The sequence below is a fragment of the Haliotis cracherodii genome, unplaced genomic scaffold (assembly GCF_022045235.1).
Source record: "Haliotis cracherodii isolate W230 unplaced genomic scaffold, xgHalCrac1.p SCAF_4, whole genome shotgun sequence".
Taxonomy (NCBI): domain Eukaryota; kingdom Metazoa; phylum Mollusca; class Gastropoda; order Lepetellida; family Haliotidae; genus Haliotis; species Haliotis cracherodii.
Window position 1 is genome coordinate 71024715 of NW_027266297.1, and position 19543 is coordinate 71044257.

Below are 19543 nucleotides of genomic sequence, written 5' to 3' on the forward strand. Positions count from 1 at the left end.
GGCTGTAGGTAGTTGTGTGAGAAACGGGATGAAGGTGTGTCAGCTGAGGACTGAAAGCAGATGCAATATCGCTGTTCTCATCCAGGCGTCTTTTATACACACCCCATCAGTAGGCGACCAATCAGACTGTGTTTCAAAATAATAGAAACGTAACCAATGTTATTGTAATGCATATCCCCTTCTAATGTATTATATTGCATAACAGCCTTTCATGTGTACATGTGGAAGTATGTGTCACAGTCGGGGTCATCTGCACTGATCTCTCTTTCCCCTAGAAGTAAGTACCCCCTACCCCCGTTCCCGAAGCAAGCACAACGCCACGTGGTATGGTGCCGTGGAATGAGGAAGCGCTTCTCGAGCTGACGAGCATGAATGCAAGAATATGATGCTGGTAATAAATTAAGTTAGATGTATATATCAGCATTATTGGGAAATGCATAGATTCTAAAATCCATACAACGCTTACTCCTCATCAGTTATAAAACATTGTAATGTTATGTCCAAACTTCCAAGAAGAAATGCAGTGTGTAATAAGGATTGGATCCAGAAGTAAAATATCTAACGAATGTACAGAATGTAACAAACACCCTCATATTGCTTGTTCTCGTCGTGCAAAGTTGTTGTGTTGGCTTTACTTGCCCTTTACACCATGAATATTTATTTTTCAGAAAGAGTTGTTATCTTTTCGACTCTCATTGATAATCTGGATGATAAAACGTATGTCAACATAGAGATGATGGAGGGATCATTCCTTGGTGCAGATAACGATTTTATTGATGAAGTAAAGTGGCATTTTGCATGAGAAAAAAATATATTTTTCTAAGTATTTATTTATCAGTAATAATATGATTAACAACCAGTGACAATAATAATGCTAATGTTTCTAACCATCAAGTTTGTATATATGTTTGTCACTGTTCCCACCTTTGTGATGTGTATGTGTATATATGTTTTGTCACTGTTCCCACCTTTGTGATGTGTATGTGTATATATGTTTGTCACTGTCCCCTCCTTTGTGATGTGTATGTGACTGTATAGATGTTTGACACTGTTCCCACCTTTGTGATGTGTATGTGTATATATGTTTGACACTGTTCCCACCTTTGTGATGTGTATGTGTATATATGTTTGACACTGTTCCACCTTTGTGATGTGTATGTGACTGTATATATGTTTGTCACTGTTCCCACCTTTGTGATGTGTATGTGTATATATGTTTGACACTGTTCCCACCTTTGTGATGTGTATGTGTATATATGTTTGACACTGTTCCCACCTTTGTGATGTGACTATATATATATGTTTGACACTGTTCCCACCTTTGTGATGTGTTTGTGATTGTATATATGTTTGACACTGTTCACACCTTTGTGATGTGTATGTGTCTGTATATATGTTTGTCACTGTTCCTACCTTTGTGATGTGTATGTGTATATATGTTTGACACTGTTCACACCTTTGTGATGTGTATGTGACTGTATATATTTTTGTCACTGTTCCCACCTTTGTGATGTGTATGTGACTGTATATATGTTTGACACTGTTCCCACCTTCGTGATACGTGACTGTATATATATGTTTGACACTGTTCCCACCTTTGTGATGTATATGTGTATATATGTTTGACACTGCTCCCACCTTTGTGATGTGTATGTGACTGTATATATTTTTGTCACTGTTCCCACCTTTGTGATGTGTATGTGTATATATGTTTGTCACTGTTCCCACCTTTGTGATGTGTATGTGACTGTATAGATGTTTGACACTGTTCCCACCTTCATGATATGTGACTGTATATATATGTTTGTCACTGTTCCCACCTTTGTAATGTGTATGTGTCTGTATATATGTTTGACACTGTTCCCACCTTTGTGATGTGTATGTGACTGTATATATGTTTGTCACTGTTCCCACCTTTGTGATGTGTATGTGTATATATGTTTGTCACTGTTCCCACCTTTGTGATGTGTATGTGACTGTATATGTGTTTGTCACTGTTCTCACCTTTGAGATGTGAATGTATATATATGTTTGACACTGTTCCCACCTTTCTGATGTGTTTGTGACTGTATATATGTGTGACACTGTTCCCACCTTTGTGATGTGTATGTGTCTGTATATATGTTTGTCACTGTTCCCACCTTTGTGATGTGTATGTGTATATATGTTTGACACTGCTTCCACCTTTGTGATGTGTATGTGACTGTATATATGCTTGTCACTGTTCCCACCTTTGTGATGTGTTTGTGTATATATGTTTGTCACTGTTCCCACCTTTGTGATGTGTATGTGACTGTATATATGTTTGACACTGTTCCCACCTTCGTGATATGTGACTGTATATATATATGTTTGTCACTGTTCCCACCTTTGTAATGTGTATGTGTCTGTATATATGTTTGACACTGTTCCCACCTTCGTGATATGTGACTGTATATATATGTTTGACACTGTTCACACCTTTGTGATGTGTTTGTGACTGTATATATGTTTGTCACTGTTCCCACCTTTGTGATGTGTATGTGTATATATGTTTGTCACTGTTCCCACCTTTGCGATGTGTATGTGTATAGATGTTGGATACTGTTCCCACCTTTGTGGTGTGGTTCTGTAAATATGTGGGACACTGTTATCACCTTTGTGATGTGGTTCTGTAAATATGTGGGACACTGTTACCATCTTTGTGATGTGGTTCTGTAAATATGTAGGACACTGTTACCATCTTTGTGATGTGGTTCTGTAAATATGTAGGACACTGTTACCACCTTTGTGATGTGGTTCTGTAAATATGTGGGACACTGTTACCATCTTTGTGATGTGGTTCTGTAAATATGTAGGACACTGTTCACACCTTTGTGATGTGGTTCTGGAAATATGTGGGACACTGTTACCATCTTTGTGATGTGGTTCTGTAAATATGTGGGACACTGTTACCATCTTTGTGATGTGGTTCTCTAAATATGTAGGACACTGTTACCACCTTTGTGATGTGTTTTGTGCATATATGTGGCACGCTGTTACCACCTTTGTGATGTGTATGTGTACAAATGTTTGACACTGTTCACACCTTTGTGATATGTTTGTGTATGTATGTTTGACACTGTTCCAACCTTTGTTGTGTGCAATGTGCATATATGTGGGACACTGTTCCAACTTTTGTGATGTGTATATATAGACTTGTAGGACATGTTCCACACTTGTGATATGTTTATGTGTATACATGTGGAACCGTGTTCCCACCTTTGCGATGTGTATGTGTATCTATGTGGGACACTGTTCCAACTTTTGTGATGTGCACGTGTAAATATGTGGGTACTGCGACCTTTTTTGTGATAAGTATTGGAATGTATATATGTGGGACTGTTCACACCTGTGTAATACGTTCGTTCGTTGGTTCGTTCGTTGGTTCGTTCGTTGGTTCGTTGGTTCGTTCGTTCGTTCCATTTTTTCCAGCATGCATCCCTGGCGTTGGCCTGTTTACGACCATCAATCAATCAATCAATACATCCATCCATCAGTCCACCCCTCCATCCGTCCATCCATCCATCCATCCATCCATCGATCAATTAATCAATCAATCAATCGAAAGGCCTCAGGCCCATGTACAAAGGTGTTGTCACTAACAGTCACGATTCAACGCAAGTTAATGCATCCTTGATGTTGTTACTGTAATTAACAGGACTTGCTTGAATTAGCAGATTTCATTTTTTTTTATAGTTCCTGTTAACATGGAGGGGTATATCATTAAGATATTTATTATGTAGATCTGCATACACAGGATACATATATACAAAAATAGTTTCCTTAGCATATTTTTGCCGCAGATGTAACATATACATAGATGACGGGGTACACCTTCTCTTCCACTAGTATTGTCATAGGTTGGAGGTACTGCAATTTCCAACAAAGGAATTCTACGTCTTGGTTTGTTTTTTTAAATCTAATATTAACTAGTCCAATTAAATAAGATTTTTGGAAAATAATTGTATACATGCCCAAACATGAACCGTTGTTGATATCAGTGAAACCACGGACTTGTATATGGTTATATAGGTCCGTGGTGAAACTGACTGAAAATAATCATTTATAGTCAAGCTGTTAAATAAATGGACAATCAGTTTGTATAATGACGGACATATTTAGACATATTATAAAGCACGTAAATGCCTAAGCGACTGTTACATATACACGCCTACAAACTAAAAAGCTTGTGAAAACAAGCACTTAGAGTTGTCTTCTCGCGTCGAAGATTATCCCAACGAAAACGTAGAAGAACATGAATGATTCTGTTCAATGCCACAGATAATGAATGAAAACAAAATTCAAATTATCGTTATTACAACCGACAAAGTTATTTGTAAAATATTAGATAGTTACCTTGTTCGAGGGATGTATCCGTCAACATCTACATAAAGGAACAATATCCAATACACCTGCAGTCGTATAAAGAAACTTGTTAGGTGAAGAGTGTCTTAGTAACAATCTAATGTGTAGCATGAAAGATGGATGACAGCAACGGAGTAGTAATCGTTGTAGTATATGTAATTAAGCTGCCTCAAAAATAAGTTTTCTGTTTATTAACTGAACTTCATTGTTGCAAAAGTAATATGTACACGTATTTTCTGCATACTGAAGGACATAATTGTACATACACATTTACTTTAATTATTTGTTTTCATTATGCCCCGCCCAAATGAAGGTTCACGGGGGATGTGGAAAAGTGGTCCGTCCGTCACGTTTCGTTTCTGGTGTTAAACTCATACACCATTCAATATTTCTTCATGTAATGTTTGTGTGAAGATCAGGCATTGCACTGAAGTGGTTAAATAACGGCATCTGATACGCTTCCGCCGTTCTTTTTGTCTGTTTGTTTAAATTAATTAACATGCGCCCTTTGTAATATCGAAACCTTCATAGATCACGTGTAACCAATAAGTGTTCTGAAATGCATATAGATGGTGCCTCAATGCTAATTTCTGCTGTCCTTATGTACGGTAGCCCTGTCTCTTGTCAAGCTTGGTTGCGTTGTGGAGCAAATCGACACACGCCAGCTAGTGAGCCCTTGCGGGATAGGTTCACTGTCCGGTAGAACCAGAGCCTAGTGCCCCTGTTAAACAACAGGCCCTTATTCCTCTGGTTGCTTTAATGACTTCAGTTCAATCAACCGTTCAATGGATTGTTGATGAGATCGTGTCCTTATGAACGAAAATGTTAGTGCTACGACAGAACGTCAATCACATAGTCATATAGTAAATACACGAAGAAGTATTCAATTCCAATTGCTTTATTGCCCTCATGTGTCCACAGAATCCTTACTATATCATCATAAATAATTTATCGGGTTCTTCTAAAAAACAAATAATTTTGAATAAGTTATAGTATCAATATGTGGAGTGCCATAATGTGACCGAAGGTCACAAAGTCATCAAGTTCTTTAAACATTATTCTCTGAAACATTTAGAAGCACTTCCTGTGCACAATGGATGGGCCGGACTCATCGTACTCCTGCTTGCTGATCCACATTTGCTGGAAGGTGGACAGAGAGGCAAGGATGGAGCCACCGATCCAGACGGAGTATTTCCTCTCTGGGGGAGCGATGATCTTGATCTTCATTGTGCTTGGGGCAAGGGATGTGATCTCCTTCTGCATTCTGTCGGCGATACCAGGGAACATGGTGGTACCTCCTGAGAGAACAGTGTTGGCGTACAAGTCCTTACGGATATCAACATCGCACCTCATAATAGAGTTGAATGTGGTTTCGTGAATACCAACCGTTTCCATACCCAAGAAGGAAGGCTGGAAGAGGGCCTCTGGACAACGGAACCTCTCGTTACCAATGGTGATGACTTGGCCATCAGGCAACTCGTAGCTCTTCTCCAGGGAGGAAGATGATGAGGCAGTTGCCATTTCCTGCTCAAAGTCAAGGGCGATGTAGCACAGTTTCTCCTTGATGTCTCTGACGATTTCTCTCTCAGCAGTGGTGGTGAAGGAGTAGCCACGTTCAGTAAGGATCTTCATGAGGTAATCAGTCAGGTCACGGCCAGCAAGATCCAACCTCATGATGGCGTGGGGAAGAGCATAACCTTCATAGATGGGGACAGTGTGGGTGACACCATCACCAGAGTCCAAAACAATACCCGTGGTACGACCAGAAGCATACAGAGACAGAATAGCCTGGATGGCTACATACATAGCTGGAGAGTTGAAGGTCTCGAACATAATCTGGGTCATCTTTTCACGGTTGGCCTTGGGGTTGAGGGGAGCCTCTGTCAGGAGGACAGGGTGCTCCTCTGGAGCCACTCGGAGCTCGTTGTAGAAGGTGTGATGCCAGATCTTCTCCATGTCGTCCCAGTTGGTGACGATACCATGCTCGATGGGATACTTGAGGGTAAGGATACCTCTCTTAGACTGAGCCTCGTCACCGACATAGCTGTCTTTCTGCCCCATACCGACCATCACGCCCTGAAACAAGAAATTATTTGTCATTATGTACGTGTATTCTACAGAGACAAAATGTAGGCGACTAGACTGCGATCTTTCGATAGTTTTTCTAATAATTCTAATATCACGTCACAATGTTACAGTACTAAAGAGGATTATAAGGGGATCTTATCAAACACGCGGGAGAACTAAACATTTCAGGTCTTGAACCTCTATGCTACCATAGTGACAATAAACGGTGTTACCTGATGTCTAGGACGGCCGACGATGGAGGGGAAGACAGCTCTGGGAGCGTCGTCACCGGCGAAACCGGCCTTGCACATACCGGAGCCGTTGTCACAGACCAATGCAGCAACATCATCATCCATGGCTGTAGGTTGTTGTGTGAGAAACGGGAAAGACGATGTGTCAGCTGAAGACTGATGCAATATCGATGTTCTCATCCAGGCTTCTTTTATACATACCCCGTCAGTAGGCGACCAATCAGATTGTGTTTGAGAATAATAGAAACGTAACCATTGTAATTGTAATAAATATACCCTTCTAATGTATTATATTGCATAACAGCCTTTCATGTGTACATGTGGAAGTATGTGTCACAGTCGGGGTCATCTGCACTGATCTCTCTTTCCCCTAGAAGTAAGTACCCCCTACCCCCGTTCCCGAAGCAAGGACAACGCCACGTGGTATGGTGCCGGAGAATGGGGAAGCGCTTCTCGAGCTGACGAGCATGAATGCAAGAATATGATGCTGGTAATAAATTAAGTTAAATGCATATATCAGCAATATTGGGAAATGCATAGATTCTAAAATCCATACAACGCTTACTCCTCATCAGTTATAAAGCATTGTAAAGTTATGTCCACACTTCCTGGAAGAAATGTAGTGTGTAATAAGGATTGGATCCAGAAGTAAAATATCTAACGAATATACAGATTGTAACACCCTGATATTGCTTGTTCCCGCCGTGCAAAGTTGTTGTGTTGGCTTTACTTGCCCTTTAAACTGTGAATATTCATATTTCAGAGGGAGTTGTAATCTTTTCGACTTTCATTGATAATCTGGATGATAAAACGTATGTCAACATAGAGATGATGGAAGATCATTCTTTGGTGCAGATAACGATTTTATTTATGAAGTTAAGTGGCATTTTGCATGAGAAAAATAGAATTTCCTAAGTATCTATATATCAGTAATAATATGCTCAACAACAAGTGACAGTAATACTGCTAATATTTCTCATCATCAAGCTTGTATATATGTTTGTCACTGTTCCCACCTTTGTGATGTCTATTTGTATATATGTTTGACACTGTTCCCACTTTTGTGATGTGTATGTGTATATATGTTTGACACTGTTCCACCTTTGTGATGTGTATGTGTATATATGTTTGACACTGTTCCCACCTTTGTGATGTGTATGTGTATATATGTTTGACACTGTTCCCACCTTTGTGATGTGTATGTGTATATATGTTTGACACTGTTCCCACCTTTGTGATGTGTATGTGACTGTATATATTTTTGACACTGTTCCCACCTTTGTGATGTGTATGTGTATATATGTTTGACACTGTTCCCACCTTTATGATGTGCATGTGTATATATGTTTGACACTGTTCCCACTTTTGTGATGTGTATGTGATTGTATATATGTTTGACACTGTTCCAAACTTTGTAATATGTATGTGTATATATGTGGGATACTGTTCCCACCCTTGTGATGTGCTTTGTGCATATTATGTAGGACACTGTTCCCACCCACATTTGTTCTGTACATGTGTATACATGTTTGTCACTGTTCCCACCTTTGCGATGTATATGTGTATATAAGTGGGACACTGTTCCCACCCTTGTGGTGTGGTTCTGTAAATATGTGGGACACTGTTCCCACCTTTGTGATGTGGTTCTGTAGATATGTGGGACACTGTTATCACCTTTATGATGTGGTTCTGTAAATATGTGGGACACTGTTACCACCTTTGTGATGTGTATGTGTATATATGTTTGACACTGCTCCCACTTTTGTGATGTGTATGTGACTGTATATATGTTTGACACTGTTACCACCTTTGTGATGTGGTACTGTAAATATGTGGGACATTGTTACCACCTCTGTGGTGTTTTTTGTGCATATGTGTGGGACACTGTTCCCACTCACCTTTCTGGTACACATGTGTATATATGTGGGGCACTGCTCCCACCTTTGTGATGTGTATGTGTACAAATGTCTGACACTGTTCACACCTTTGTGATATGTATGTGTATGTATGTTTGACACTGTTCCCACCTTTGTTGTGTGCAATGTGCATATATGTGGGACACTGTTCCAGCTTTTGTGATGTGTATGTGTATATATGTGGGAATCTGTTCCAACCTTTGTGATGTGCATGTGTATATATGTTGGTACTGTGACCTTTTTTGTGATAAGAATTGGAATGTATATATGTGGGACTGTTCAAACCTGTGTTTGTTCGTTCGTTCGTTCGTTCGTTCGTTCGTTCGTTCGTTCGTTCGTTCGTTCGTTCGTTCGTTCGTTCGTTCGTTCGTTCGTTCGTTCGTTCGTTCGTTCGTTCGTTCGTTCGTTCGTTCGTTCGTTCGTTCGTTCGTTCGTTCGTTCGTTCGTTCGTCCGTCCGTTCAATCAATCAATCAATTAATCAATCAATCAATTAATCAATTAATCAATTAATCAATTAATCAATTAATCAATTAATCAATTAATCAATTAATCAATTAATCAATTAATCAATTAATCAATCGAAAGGCCTTAGGCCCATGTACAAAGGTGTTGTCACTAATGCGTTAATGCATCCTTGATGTTGTTACTTTAATTAACAGGACCTCTTGAATTAGCATACTTCATTTTTTTTATATTTAATAGTCCCTGTTGACATGGAGGGGTATATCATTAAGATATTTATTATGTAAATCTGCATACACAGGATACATATATACAAAAATAGTTTCCTCAGCATATTTTTGCCGCAGATGTAACATATACGTAGATGACGGGGTACACCTTCCCTTCCACCAGTATTGTCATAGGTTGGAAGTACTGCAATTCTCAACAAAGTAATTCTACGTCTTGTTTTTTTTCAAATCTAATATTAACTAGGAAAAGTCCAATTAAATAAGATTTTTTGAAAAATAATGGTATTCATGCCTAAAAGATGAACCGCTGTTGATATCAGTGAAACTGACTGAAAATAATCATTTTTGGCCAAGCTGTTAAATAAATGGACGATCAGTTTGTATAATGATGGACATATTTAGACATATTATAAAGCACGTAAATGCCTAAGTGACTGTAACATATACACGCCTACAAACTAAAAAGCTTGTGAAAACAAGGACTTAGAGTTGTACTTGTCTTCTCGCGTCGAAGAATATCCCAACTAAAACGTAGAAGAACATGAATGATTCTGTTCAATGCCACAGATAATAAATAAAAACAAAATGCAAATATCGTTATTACAACCGACAAAGTTATTTGTATAATATTAGATAGTTCCCTTGTTCGAGGAATGTACCCGTCAACATCTACATAAAGGAACAATATCCAATACATCTGCAGTCGTATAAAGAAACTTGTCATGTGAAACGTGTCTTAGTAACAATCTAGTGTGTAGGGTTACACCATGAAACATGGATGACAGCAACGGAGTAGTAATCGTTGTAGTATAAGTAATTTAGCTGCCTCAAAAATAAGTTTTCAGTTTATTGAAACTTCATTGATGCAAAAGTAATATGTACACGTATTTTCTGCATACTGAAGGACATAATTGTACATACACATTTACTTTAATTATTTGTTTTCATTATGCCCTGCCCAAATGAAGGTTTACAGGGGATGTGGAAAAGTGGTCCGTCCGTCACGTTTCGTTTCTGTTGTTAAACTCAAAAACTATTCAATATTTCTTAATGTAATGTTTGTGTGAAGATCAGGCATTGCACTGAAGTGGTTAAATAGCGGCATCTGATACGCTTCCGCCGTTCTTTTTGTCTGTTTTTTTTAAATTAATTAACATGCGCCCTTTGTAATATCGCCCTTTCATAGATCACGTGTAACCCATTAGTGTTCTGAAATGCATATAGATGGTGCCTCAATGCTAATTTCTGCTGTCCTTTCGTACAGTAGCCCTGTCTCTTGTCAAGTTTGGTTCCGTTGTGGAGCAAATCGACACACGCCAGCTAGTGAGCCCTTGCGGGATAGGTTCACTGTCCGGTAGAACCAGAGTCTAGTGCCCCTGTAAAACAACAGGCCCTTAATCCTCTGGTTGCTTTAATGACTTCAGTTCAATCAACCGTTCAATGGATTGTTGATGAGATCGTGTCCTTATGAACGAAAATGTTAGTTCTACGACAGAACGTCAATCACACCTCATATAGTCATATAGTAAATACACGAAGAAGTATTCAATTCCAATTGCTTTATTGCCCTCGTGTGTCCACAGAATCCTTACTACATCATCATAAACAATTTATCGGTTTCTTCTAAAAAACAAATAATGTTAAATAAGTTATGGTATCATATATGTGGAGTGCCATAATGTGGCCAAAGGTCACAAAGTCATCAAGTTCTTTAAACATTATTCTCTGAAACATTTAGAAGCACTTCCTGTGCACAATGGATGGGCCGGACTCGTCGTACTCCTGCTTGCTGATCCACATTTGCTGGAAGGTGGACAGAGAGGCAAGGATGGAGCCACCGATCCAGACGGAGTATTTCCTCTCTGGGGGTGCGATGATCTTGATCTTCATTGTGCTTGGGGCAAGGGATGTGATCTCCTTCTGCATTCTGTCGGCGATACCAGGGAACATGGTGGTACCTCCTGAGAGAACAGTGTTGGCGTACAAGTCCTTACGGATATCAACATCGCACCTCATAATGGAGTTGAATGTGGTTTCGTGAATACCAACCGTTTCCATACCCAAGAAGGAAGGCTGGAAGAGGGCCTCTGGACAACGGAACCTCTCGTTACCAATGGTGATTACTTGACCATCAGGCAACTCGTAGCTCTTCTCCAGGGAGGAAGATGATGAGGCAGTTGCCATTTCCTGCTCGAAGTCAAGGGCGATGTAGCACAGTTTCTCCTTGATGTCTCTGACAATTTCTCTCTCAGCAGTCGTGGTGAAGGAGTAGCCACGTTCAGTAAGGATCTTCATGAGGTAATCAGTCAGGTCACGGCCAGCAAGATCCAACCTCATGATGGCGTGGGGAAGAGCATAACCTTCATAGATGGGGACAGTGTGGGTGACACCATCACCTGAGTCCAAAACAATACCCGTGGTACGACCGGAAGCGTACAGAGACAGAACAGCCTGGATGGCCACATACATAGCTGGAGAGTTGAAGGTCTCGAACATAATCTGGGTCATCTTTTCACGGTTGGCCTTGGGGTTGAGGGGAGCCTCTGTCAGAAGGACGGGGTGCTCCTCTGGAGCCACTCGGAGTTCGTTGTAGAAGGTGTGATGCCAGATCTTCTCCATGTCGTCCCAGTTGGTGACGATACCGTGCTCGATGGGGTACTTGAGGGTGAGGATGCCTCTCTTGGACTGAGCCTCGTCACCGACATAGCTGTCTTTCTGTCCCATACCGACCATCACGCCCTAAAACACGAAATCATTTGTCATTATTTACGTGTAATCTACAGAGACAAAGATGGGCGACTCGATTGTGATCTGTTGAAATCTTCTCTAATAATTCTAAATTCTAAAAGTAAACTAAATATTTCTTGTCTTGAACCTATTTAATCTCATATTAACAGTAAACGGTGTTACCTGATGTCTTGGGCGTCCGACGATGGAGGGGAAGACAGCTCTGGGAGCGTCGTCACCGGCGAAACCAGCCTTGCACATACCGGAGCCGTTGTCACAGACCAATGCAGCAACATCATCATCCATGGCTGTAGGTAGTTGTGTGAGAAACAGGAAAGACGATGCGAGTCAACTGAAGACTGAAAGAGAATGCACTATCTATGTTAACATCCAGGCGTCTTTTATACATCCCCCATTAGTAGGCGACCAATCAGATTGTGTTTGAGAATAATAGAAACGTAACCAATGTAAATGTAATAAATATGCCCTTCTTATGTATGATATTGCATAACAGCCTTTCGTTGGTACATGTGGAAGAATGTGTCACAGTCGGGGGTCATCTGCACTCGGCTACCGAAGGCGAGCTGATCACTCTTTTCCCCTAGAAGGAAGTAGCCCCTTCCCCTATCCCCGAAGCAGGTAGAGCGCCACGTGGTATGATGCCGGAAAATGGGAAGCGCTCCTTGAGTTGACGAGAATGTATGTAAGCATACGATGCTGGTTTGATAAATATGTTAAGTTAAATGCATATATCAGCATTATTGGGAAATGCATAGCTTCTAAAATCTTTTCAACGCTTCGTTAGTTATAGAACATTGTAGTGCTAAATCCAGAATTCAGAGACGAAATGCAATATTCAGTTAGGATTGGGTCCAGAAGTAAAGTATCGAAAGAATGCACAGACTGTCATTCTCTGCTATGCTTGTTCTCACAGTGCAAAGTCTCTATGTTGACTATATTTTTTCTTTAAACTGTGAACGTTTACTTTCAGAGAGAGGTGTAATCTTTTCGACTTTCATTGATAATCTTCATGTTGAAAACGTATGTCAAAATGGAGATGATGGAAGATCGTGAAATGTTAGCATTTTTTCTTTGTGCAAGTAACGATGATATTGATGAATTATGTGGGACACTCTTCCCACATAGGCCTTTGTGATGTGTTTGTGTATATAGCGTTGGCCACTGTTGCCACCTCTGTGGTGTGTTTGTGTATATATGGAGGACACTGTCCTCGCCTTTATGATGTGTATGTATATATACCGTGGAAAGTCACATTCATTGATTCCTTCCTTCCTTCGCCGAGCGCACTGTTTACGACCCTCTTGAATATCAATCAATCAACTTCAACAGTATGTGGCCTGAGGCTCACGTACAAACGCGTTGTTTACAAATATATGAATATGAGAGTAACATGTCTAAAGATGAGCTATTGTTGGTGTCAGTGTTAATTGACTGTACATTAAGATCTCTTATTATCAACTGAGAAAAGCTGTTATTGTCCACGTTTGGGGCTTACCTTACAAAAAGAAAAAAAACATGAATACAATTTTCTTAACATGTGAAGTGTTAGTTGATCGCCTTGCTTGGTCTATAAATTATGCATTTCATAGCATTGCTTGTGGTCCATTCATATAGGTTTCAGAATTATTTCGCAAATGGAATCTGTTTCGGCGGATAATCAAGTATGTTTATGACGTTGTATGAAAGAATATCTTTTAATTGATATTCTAATAACAAGCTGGTGAGTAACAACCTTGGTATAATGTATCAACGTATATCTATTTTAGACCTAGCGCACCTCTTCATGACTTCTATTTAGCACGCTTAGCTTGTATAAGCCTAGCGCACCTCTTCATGACCTCTATTTAGCACGCTTAGCTTGTATAAGCCTAGCGCACCTCTTCATGACTTCTATTTAGCACGCTTAGCTTGTATAAGTCTAGCGTACCTCTTCATGGCCTCTATTTAGCACGCTTAGCTTGTATAAGCCTAGCGCACCTCTTCATGACCTCTATTTAGCACGCTTAGCTAGTATAAGCCTAGTGCACCTCTTCGTTATCTCTTTTTAGCACGCTTAGCTAGTATATGCCTAGCGTACCTCTTCATTATCTCTTTTTAGCACGCTTAGCTTGTATAAGCTTAGCGCACCTCTTCATGACCTCTATTTAGCACGTTTAGCTAGTATAGGCCTAGCTCACCTCTTCGTGGCCTCTATTTAGAAGGCATATCTGGTATAGGCCTTACCCGCATGTCAACGACCTTCTACCCAGCATGCTTGTCTAGTATAGGTCGAGCGCACCAGTTCATGACCTCTTTCTAGCAGACATGACTAGTACAGGCGTACCGCATCATCGGATAGTTAAGTTAACACTGACTTAATGTCTGGTTAAGAGATAACCGGGATTTGATCAGGCGGGCTTTGTCGTTTAAAGTTAACCCACCTGCCGACGGTAACGTTGGCTTGTGCAATCGTACAATCGTACAATCGTACAATCGACTCTGGTTTCAGCAGAAATTTCTTGTGGCCACAGAAATGGTTATGTCACTTTTATTTATCACGTGAACAAAATGTCCTTCCTGTGTCGACGTAATGCCTCTAATGTTGTGTGTGGTCTAGATATTATTATGTACTGTTATTGTGCATCTCATAAATAGATGAAGATTACTGCATCAAGTGCATGATGAGTAACGTCTTCGCGGGAGTAAAATTACTTCCCTTTAATTAAATGTTATTTTTATCTTAAAATAAACCCCCAGATCATTCGGTAAAGGGCTCAACTGATTTTCAGCAATACAAATGTTTGTTTGTGTTCAGAGGACTTTACCTTCTCTTCGCGACAAGTACGGAAACATGGAATTGTGGGACGCATCTCAACATTAATAACCATATTGCTAACCTTTCACCGCATGGTTAGCTAACCTAATGGTAATTAATTTCTGCTTAAGAATGTAACGGTTGGTTAGTTATTCATATGATGCTAAACATGGCCACTGATCTCTGACAATTTTCCGGGACGGGATGTTGATTTTTGTATTGTTTTTCCCGTCATTACCCGGGGGATATCCCAGAAATCTCGACTAGATCGCGACCTTTGCTGCGTCAACCGTAAGCGCATTTGTCGCTTTTATTGATAGTATAAGGACTGATCAAACTGATCTACAAAAATGAAATACAGTTTTGTCTTGGAATTAATAAGGAAAAGTAGGCATCTTTGGGGTAATGGGGGCGAACTTTTGAAAGGTCTCCCGGTTGGTATTTGTATTTTGATTAATAATACAAACTAATGGTTTCACCTCAGCATTGCGTATCCTTTCGTGTGTATATGTCACGGTCAGTGTGTAAAATGACTGGTTTTTTTCAATCAGGCAATTTAAAGCGCCTAAATATTTCAGTTCTTTACAAATGACTGAACAATAATCATTTTGAATCAGTCATAATGTAAAATCACTAAAATATTTGACCATTTTATAAATTGCCTATCTGACTGAGTGAATCACATTTTACGCTTTGTGTACCATATACACGCCTTCAAACGAAAAGGCTGGTGAAAACAGCGACTTAGTGTTGTCTGGCTCGCATCGAAGCACCTCCCAGCGGTAACATGAAGGAACTAGAATGATTCTGTTTAATACTACAGCAAATGAATGAAAACAAAATGCAAATATCGTTGTTACAACAGACAAAGTTATATTTATAATGTTAGGCAGTTACATTGTTCCAGGAATGTCTCCGTGAATATCCCCACCAAGGAGGCCAGTCCCAATCATCTGCAGGTGTACCAACAAACGTGTTCCATGTCACGAGTGTTTGTAATAATCTAATGAGGGAGAGGGTTGGTGTTTCCGTATTTCGCCATTTAGGCCAAGTTTGTTTCGGGTATTTCACAAAGTTGTCAAGTCCTATTGGTCAGCTGTGACAGCAGCCGTGATTACAGGCTAATCCTTTGAACAAAATATGTTGTTTTTACATGGGCACTTCACGTCCAGATATGAATGTATTCTGTCTGCTTTAGTAAACCTACATACATGTACATAAGCACTAGCTTTTGAATAATCAACTGTGCAAGATAACAGGGATTAATCAATCAACGTATTATCGGTTGATCCTTTGATCAATGTATTTTGCAACTCTACTGATTATTCCTCTCTTGCTGCGCTGCCACGTGCTTATTACATAACGTGTAATACAATCATCGCATCAGACCTAGATTTATAACCCAATCGTATACCCCGTTCACATGCGCCTCTATACATATGTGTGTAGAAATACATACGTGAGTATACTTGTCATGTTAACGCGTTTACTCTTGTGTGTATATTTACACCAGGAGCAAATTTGCAGCATGTCTGGAGCAGGTGCAAATGTAAATGTAAATTGTGTATATGTTGCAACGTGAACGTTTATGTCAACGTAAGAGGATGATCTAAATAATATCTGTTCTTTTGCCAACACCAAACAAGTTGTCAACAATTGCCAACTTTTATGCGTATTTTCAGAGTTGAGCGGACGGTGTTTTCTTTTGGTTTTAGGGAGTCAAAACTTTGTGTACAAATTAAATCAATCACATGTTGCTTCATGCGAAAACTTTCGGCGAAGTAACTCTCTTCTCATTCAACTTTGATTCGAAAACAACCTGTGTTTAAAGTCGTGAACAGACTGACGATTATGTGTGCCTTACACAATTTACATACTATATTTACACACGTAAGATGTATTTCATGTGAACACATAGTACATTTACATATACGCACGTATGTATAGTTACACATGTGTAAAATTACTTACGTTAGTAAATGTTTTGCATGTGAACGGGGTACTAGATTGAACAATTACCCCCAGACACCAGCAATGCCAAATGGGAACGGTTCATTCGCAGGACGACGACCCCCTGTGTCGTATGAAAACTAGCAAAAAGTGAGGTCGTCGTGCTGCGAATATTTTAATCCGCCAATCTAGTTAAACAATGGGTATCGAGTGTTGTTTTAACAACTCGAGCGTGTAAAAAAGTGGAACTGGATTTGAAACGAACGAAAGAAAGACAATAAGGGTGGAATATTGATTTATTTACAAATAATTTGAATGTATATGTACAAGATGACGTACATATAAGATTCACAAAAGTCATGGGCAATTAGGACAGTTTGAGAAGATGAGACACTGAGTCAGCAAAGAAAATTACGCTGACTTCATTCTGGATCAGTCTGGTCTTCAGTTGATCGATTCTGCGTTGTATATCACAGAACTTCTTCTTTTTTTGGTGGGAGACGCTGGCCGGCCTGGTACTGTAGCAGATTACACTCTGTCTTCTGCTGTTCAGCTCCTAGAAATCTTATCAGCTCAAAGATGTTGGGATGGGCATTTTAGTTTTCGTGTACACATTTCAGTTTTTGATACTAACCAAGGAGTTAATCCCCTTCTAAAACAACATCACACATCAAAGGCGTACCGGTGGTCGTCGTCCTGCGAATGGAAAAATTCGAGGGGTCGTCGTCCTGCGAATACCCCATCGGAACCATGTCAGGTAACTTGAGTGAGTGGTGGTAACACTAATTATACCTTTTATTATACCTGTAAAAAAATCATTAACCGAGCGTCAAGTAAATGACGACAAATACACAGGTGTAGGGTATACCATGATACGTGGATGACAAGGGAGTAGAAATTGTTGTATTGAATGCAATTTAGTTGCCACAAAAAAGGTGGTCGCTGCTTAAAGTGTATTAACTAAACTTCATTGTTGCAAAAGTAACACGAACACGTATTTTCTGCATACTCAAGTACATAATTGTACACACACATTTAATAAAATGGTTTGTTTTTATTATGCCCCGCCCAAATGAAGTCTTACAGATGTAGAAACGTGGTCCGTCCGTCACGTTTCGTTTCCGGTGGAAAACTCATAAACTCATAAACCCATTAACTCATGAACGGGGTCCTTGACGGGGTCCTTGAGATGGTGCCTACTGCTTGTTTTTACTAGTGAGTTTAATAGGCTTCATTAGACCGATTTCTAACTTTAGTTAAAAATATGTACAGTAATATTAAATCAATGGTACAATCAAATAATGCCGAATCGGAGTACTTCCCTTGTCAATCAGGGGTTAGACAGGGCGAAAATCTATCACCACTACTGTTTTCAATATTTTTAAATGATCTTGAATCGTATCTTACAAAACAAGGATGCCAAGGGATCTCATTTGATTGTATATCAGGAAATGACATTACAGTATGGTTAAATATTTCAGTATTACTCTACGCAGACGCTACAGTCCTATTCAGCGATACCTAATCTGGATTGCAAAAATCGTTAGACTCCTTTATTCAATATTGCTTACAATGGAAGCTAAACGTAAATATCTCAAAAACAAAAATAATAATCTTTGGAGGGGGTCCAGCCAAATCAACCAAATCAATATTTCATTTTGGGGGAAAGATACTAGAGATTGTTGATAATTATACATATTAAGGTATAAATCTTCACAGAAATAGACAACTTGTGTTTTGTATGAAATCACTAAGAGCAAACACGACAAAAACAATGTACTGCCTTAGAAAAATAGCACGAAATGTTAACCTACCATTAGATTGTTTATTGAAGGCGTTAGACGTGATGATAGTGCCAATCCTTCTCTACTGCTCCGAAATATGGGGTTTTGAAAATTTAGAAATGATAGAGAAAATGCAATTGAATTTTTTTAAATAGTATCTGGTCTGAGGAATTCAACACCCGATTTTATGGTTTATGGGGAACTTGGCAGGGAACCCCTCAAAATTAAAGTATTTAAACGGATGATTTCCTTCTGGTGAGTGAGTGAGTGAGTATAGTTTTACGTCGCTTTTAGCAATATACCAGCAATATCAAGGTGGGGGACACCAGAAATGGTTTTCACTCATTGTACCCATGTCGGGAATCGAACCCGGGTCTTCGGCGTAACGAGCGAACGCTTTAACCACTTGGCTACCCGACCGCCCCGATTTCCTTCTGGCATAAACTAACGAATTATAACGGACCCACAAAGTTATATAATATTTTATATAATTATTTGATAAGAGACTATGATGCAAAATCGTTAATGTATCTTATCAAGTTCAAAAGGTTTATGCTACCAACATTCAAAAGAATTACAAAAATTCGAAATATTTCTGTCACTTCCCAAAACTATCTACTTGCCAATTTTACTATTTCACACATCCAATTATATATGGCTGAAATATTGCCGATGTGACTTTAAATATTAACTCACTAACTTAATTTGCCCATTGAAACCGGCCGATGGAGAGGGCTACTGAGAGAAGCCCGTGTCTGCACACTATGCAATTCATCTGCTGTTAGAGACGAATTTCACTATCTTTTTAGGTGTGAAGCACTTCTCCAACAACACCTTCTTTACATCCCAAAAATTGTTATATCTGGCCAAATATGTGTAAATTGCGTAAAACGTTATCACCTAAAAATATATCCACTTTGAAACATCTGTTCAGATTCATCGTACATTTGAACA

At 39.5% G+C, this 19543-nt stretch overlaps 1 protein-coding gene across 1 annotated transcript; it reads right to left on the reverse strand.

Annotated features, from left to right (window-relative positions):
• Positions 1–5457: 5457 nt before the first annotated feature.
• On the reverse strand, positions 5458–12346 carry LOC139480062 (actin, cytoplasmic 1-like). Its single transcript, XM_071263043.1, has 3 exons — positions 12224–12346; positions 11308–12052; positions 5458–6194 (listed from the first exon to the last, which is right to left on the reverse strand). Exons 1-3 carry the CDS (start codon positions 12344–12346, stop codon positions 5458–5460), a joined length of 1605 nt encoding a protein of 534 aa, XP_071119144.1.
• Positions 12347–19543: the final 7197 nt, after the last annotated feature.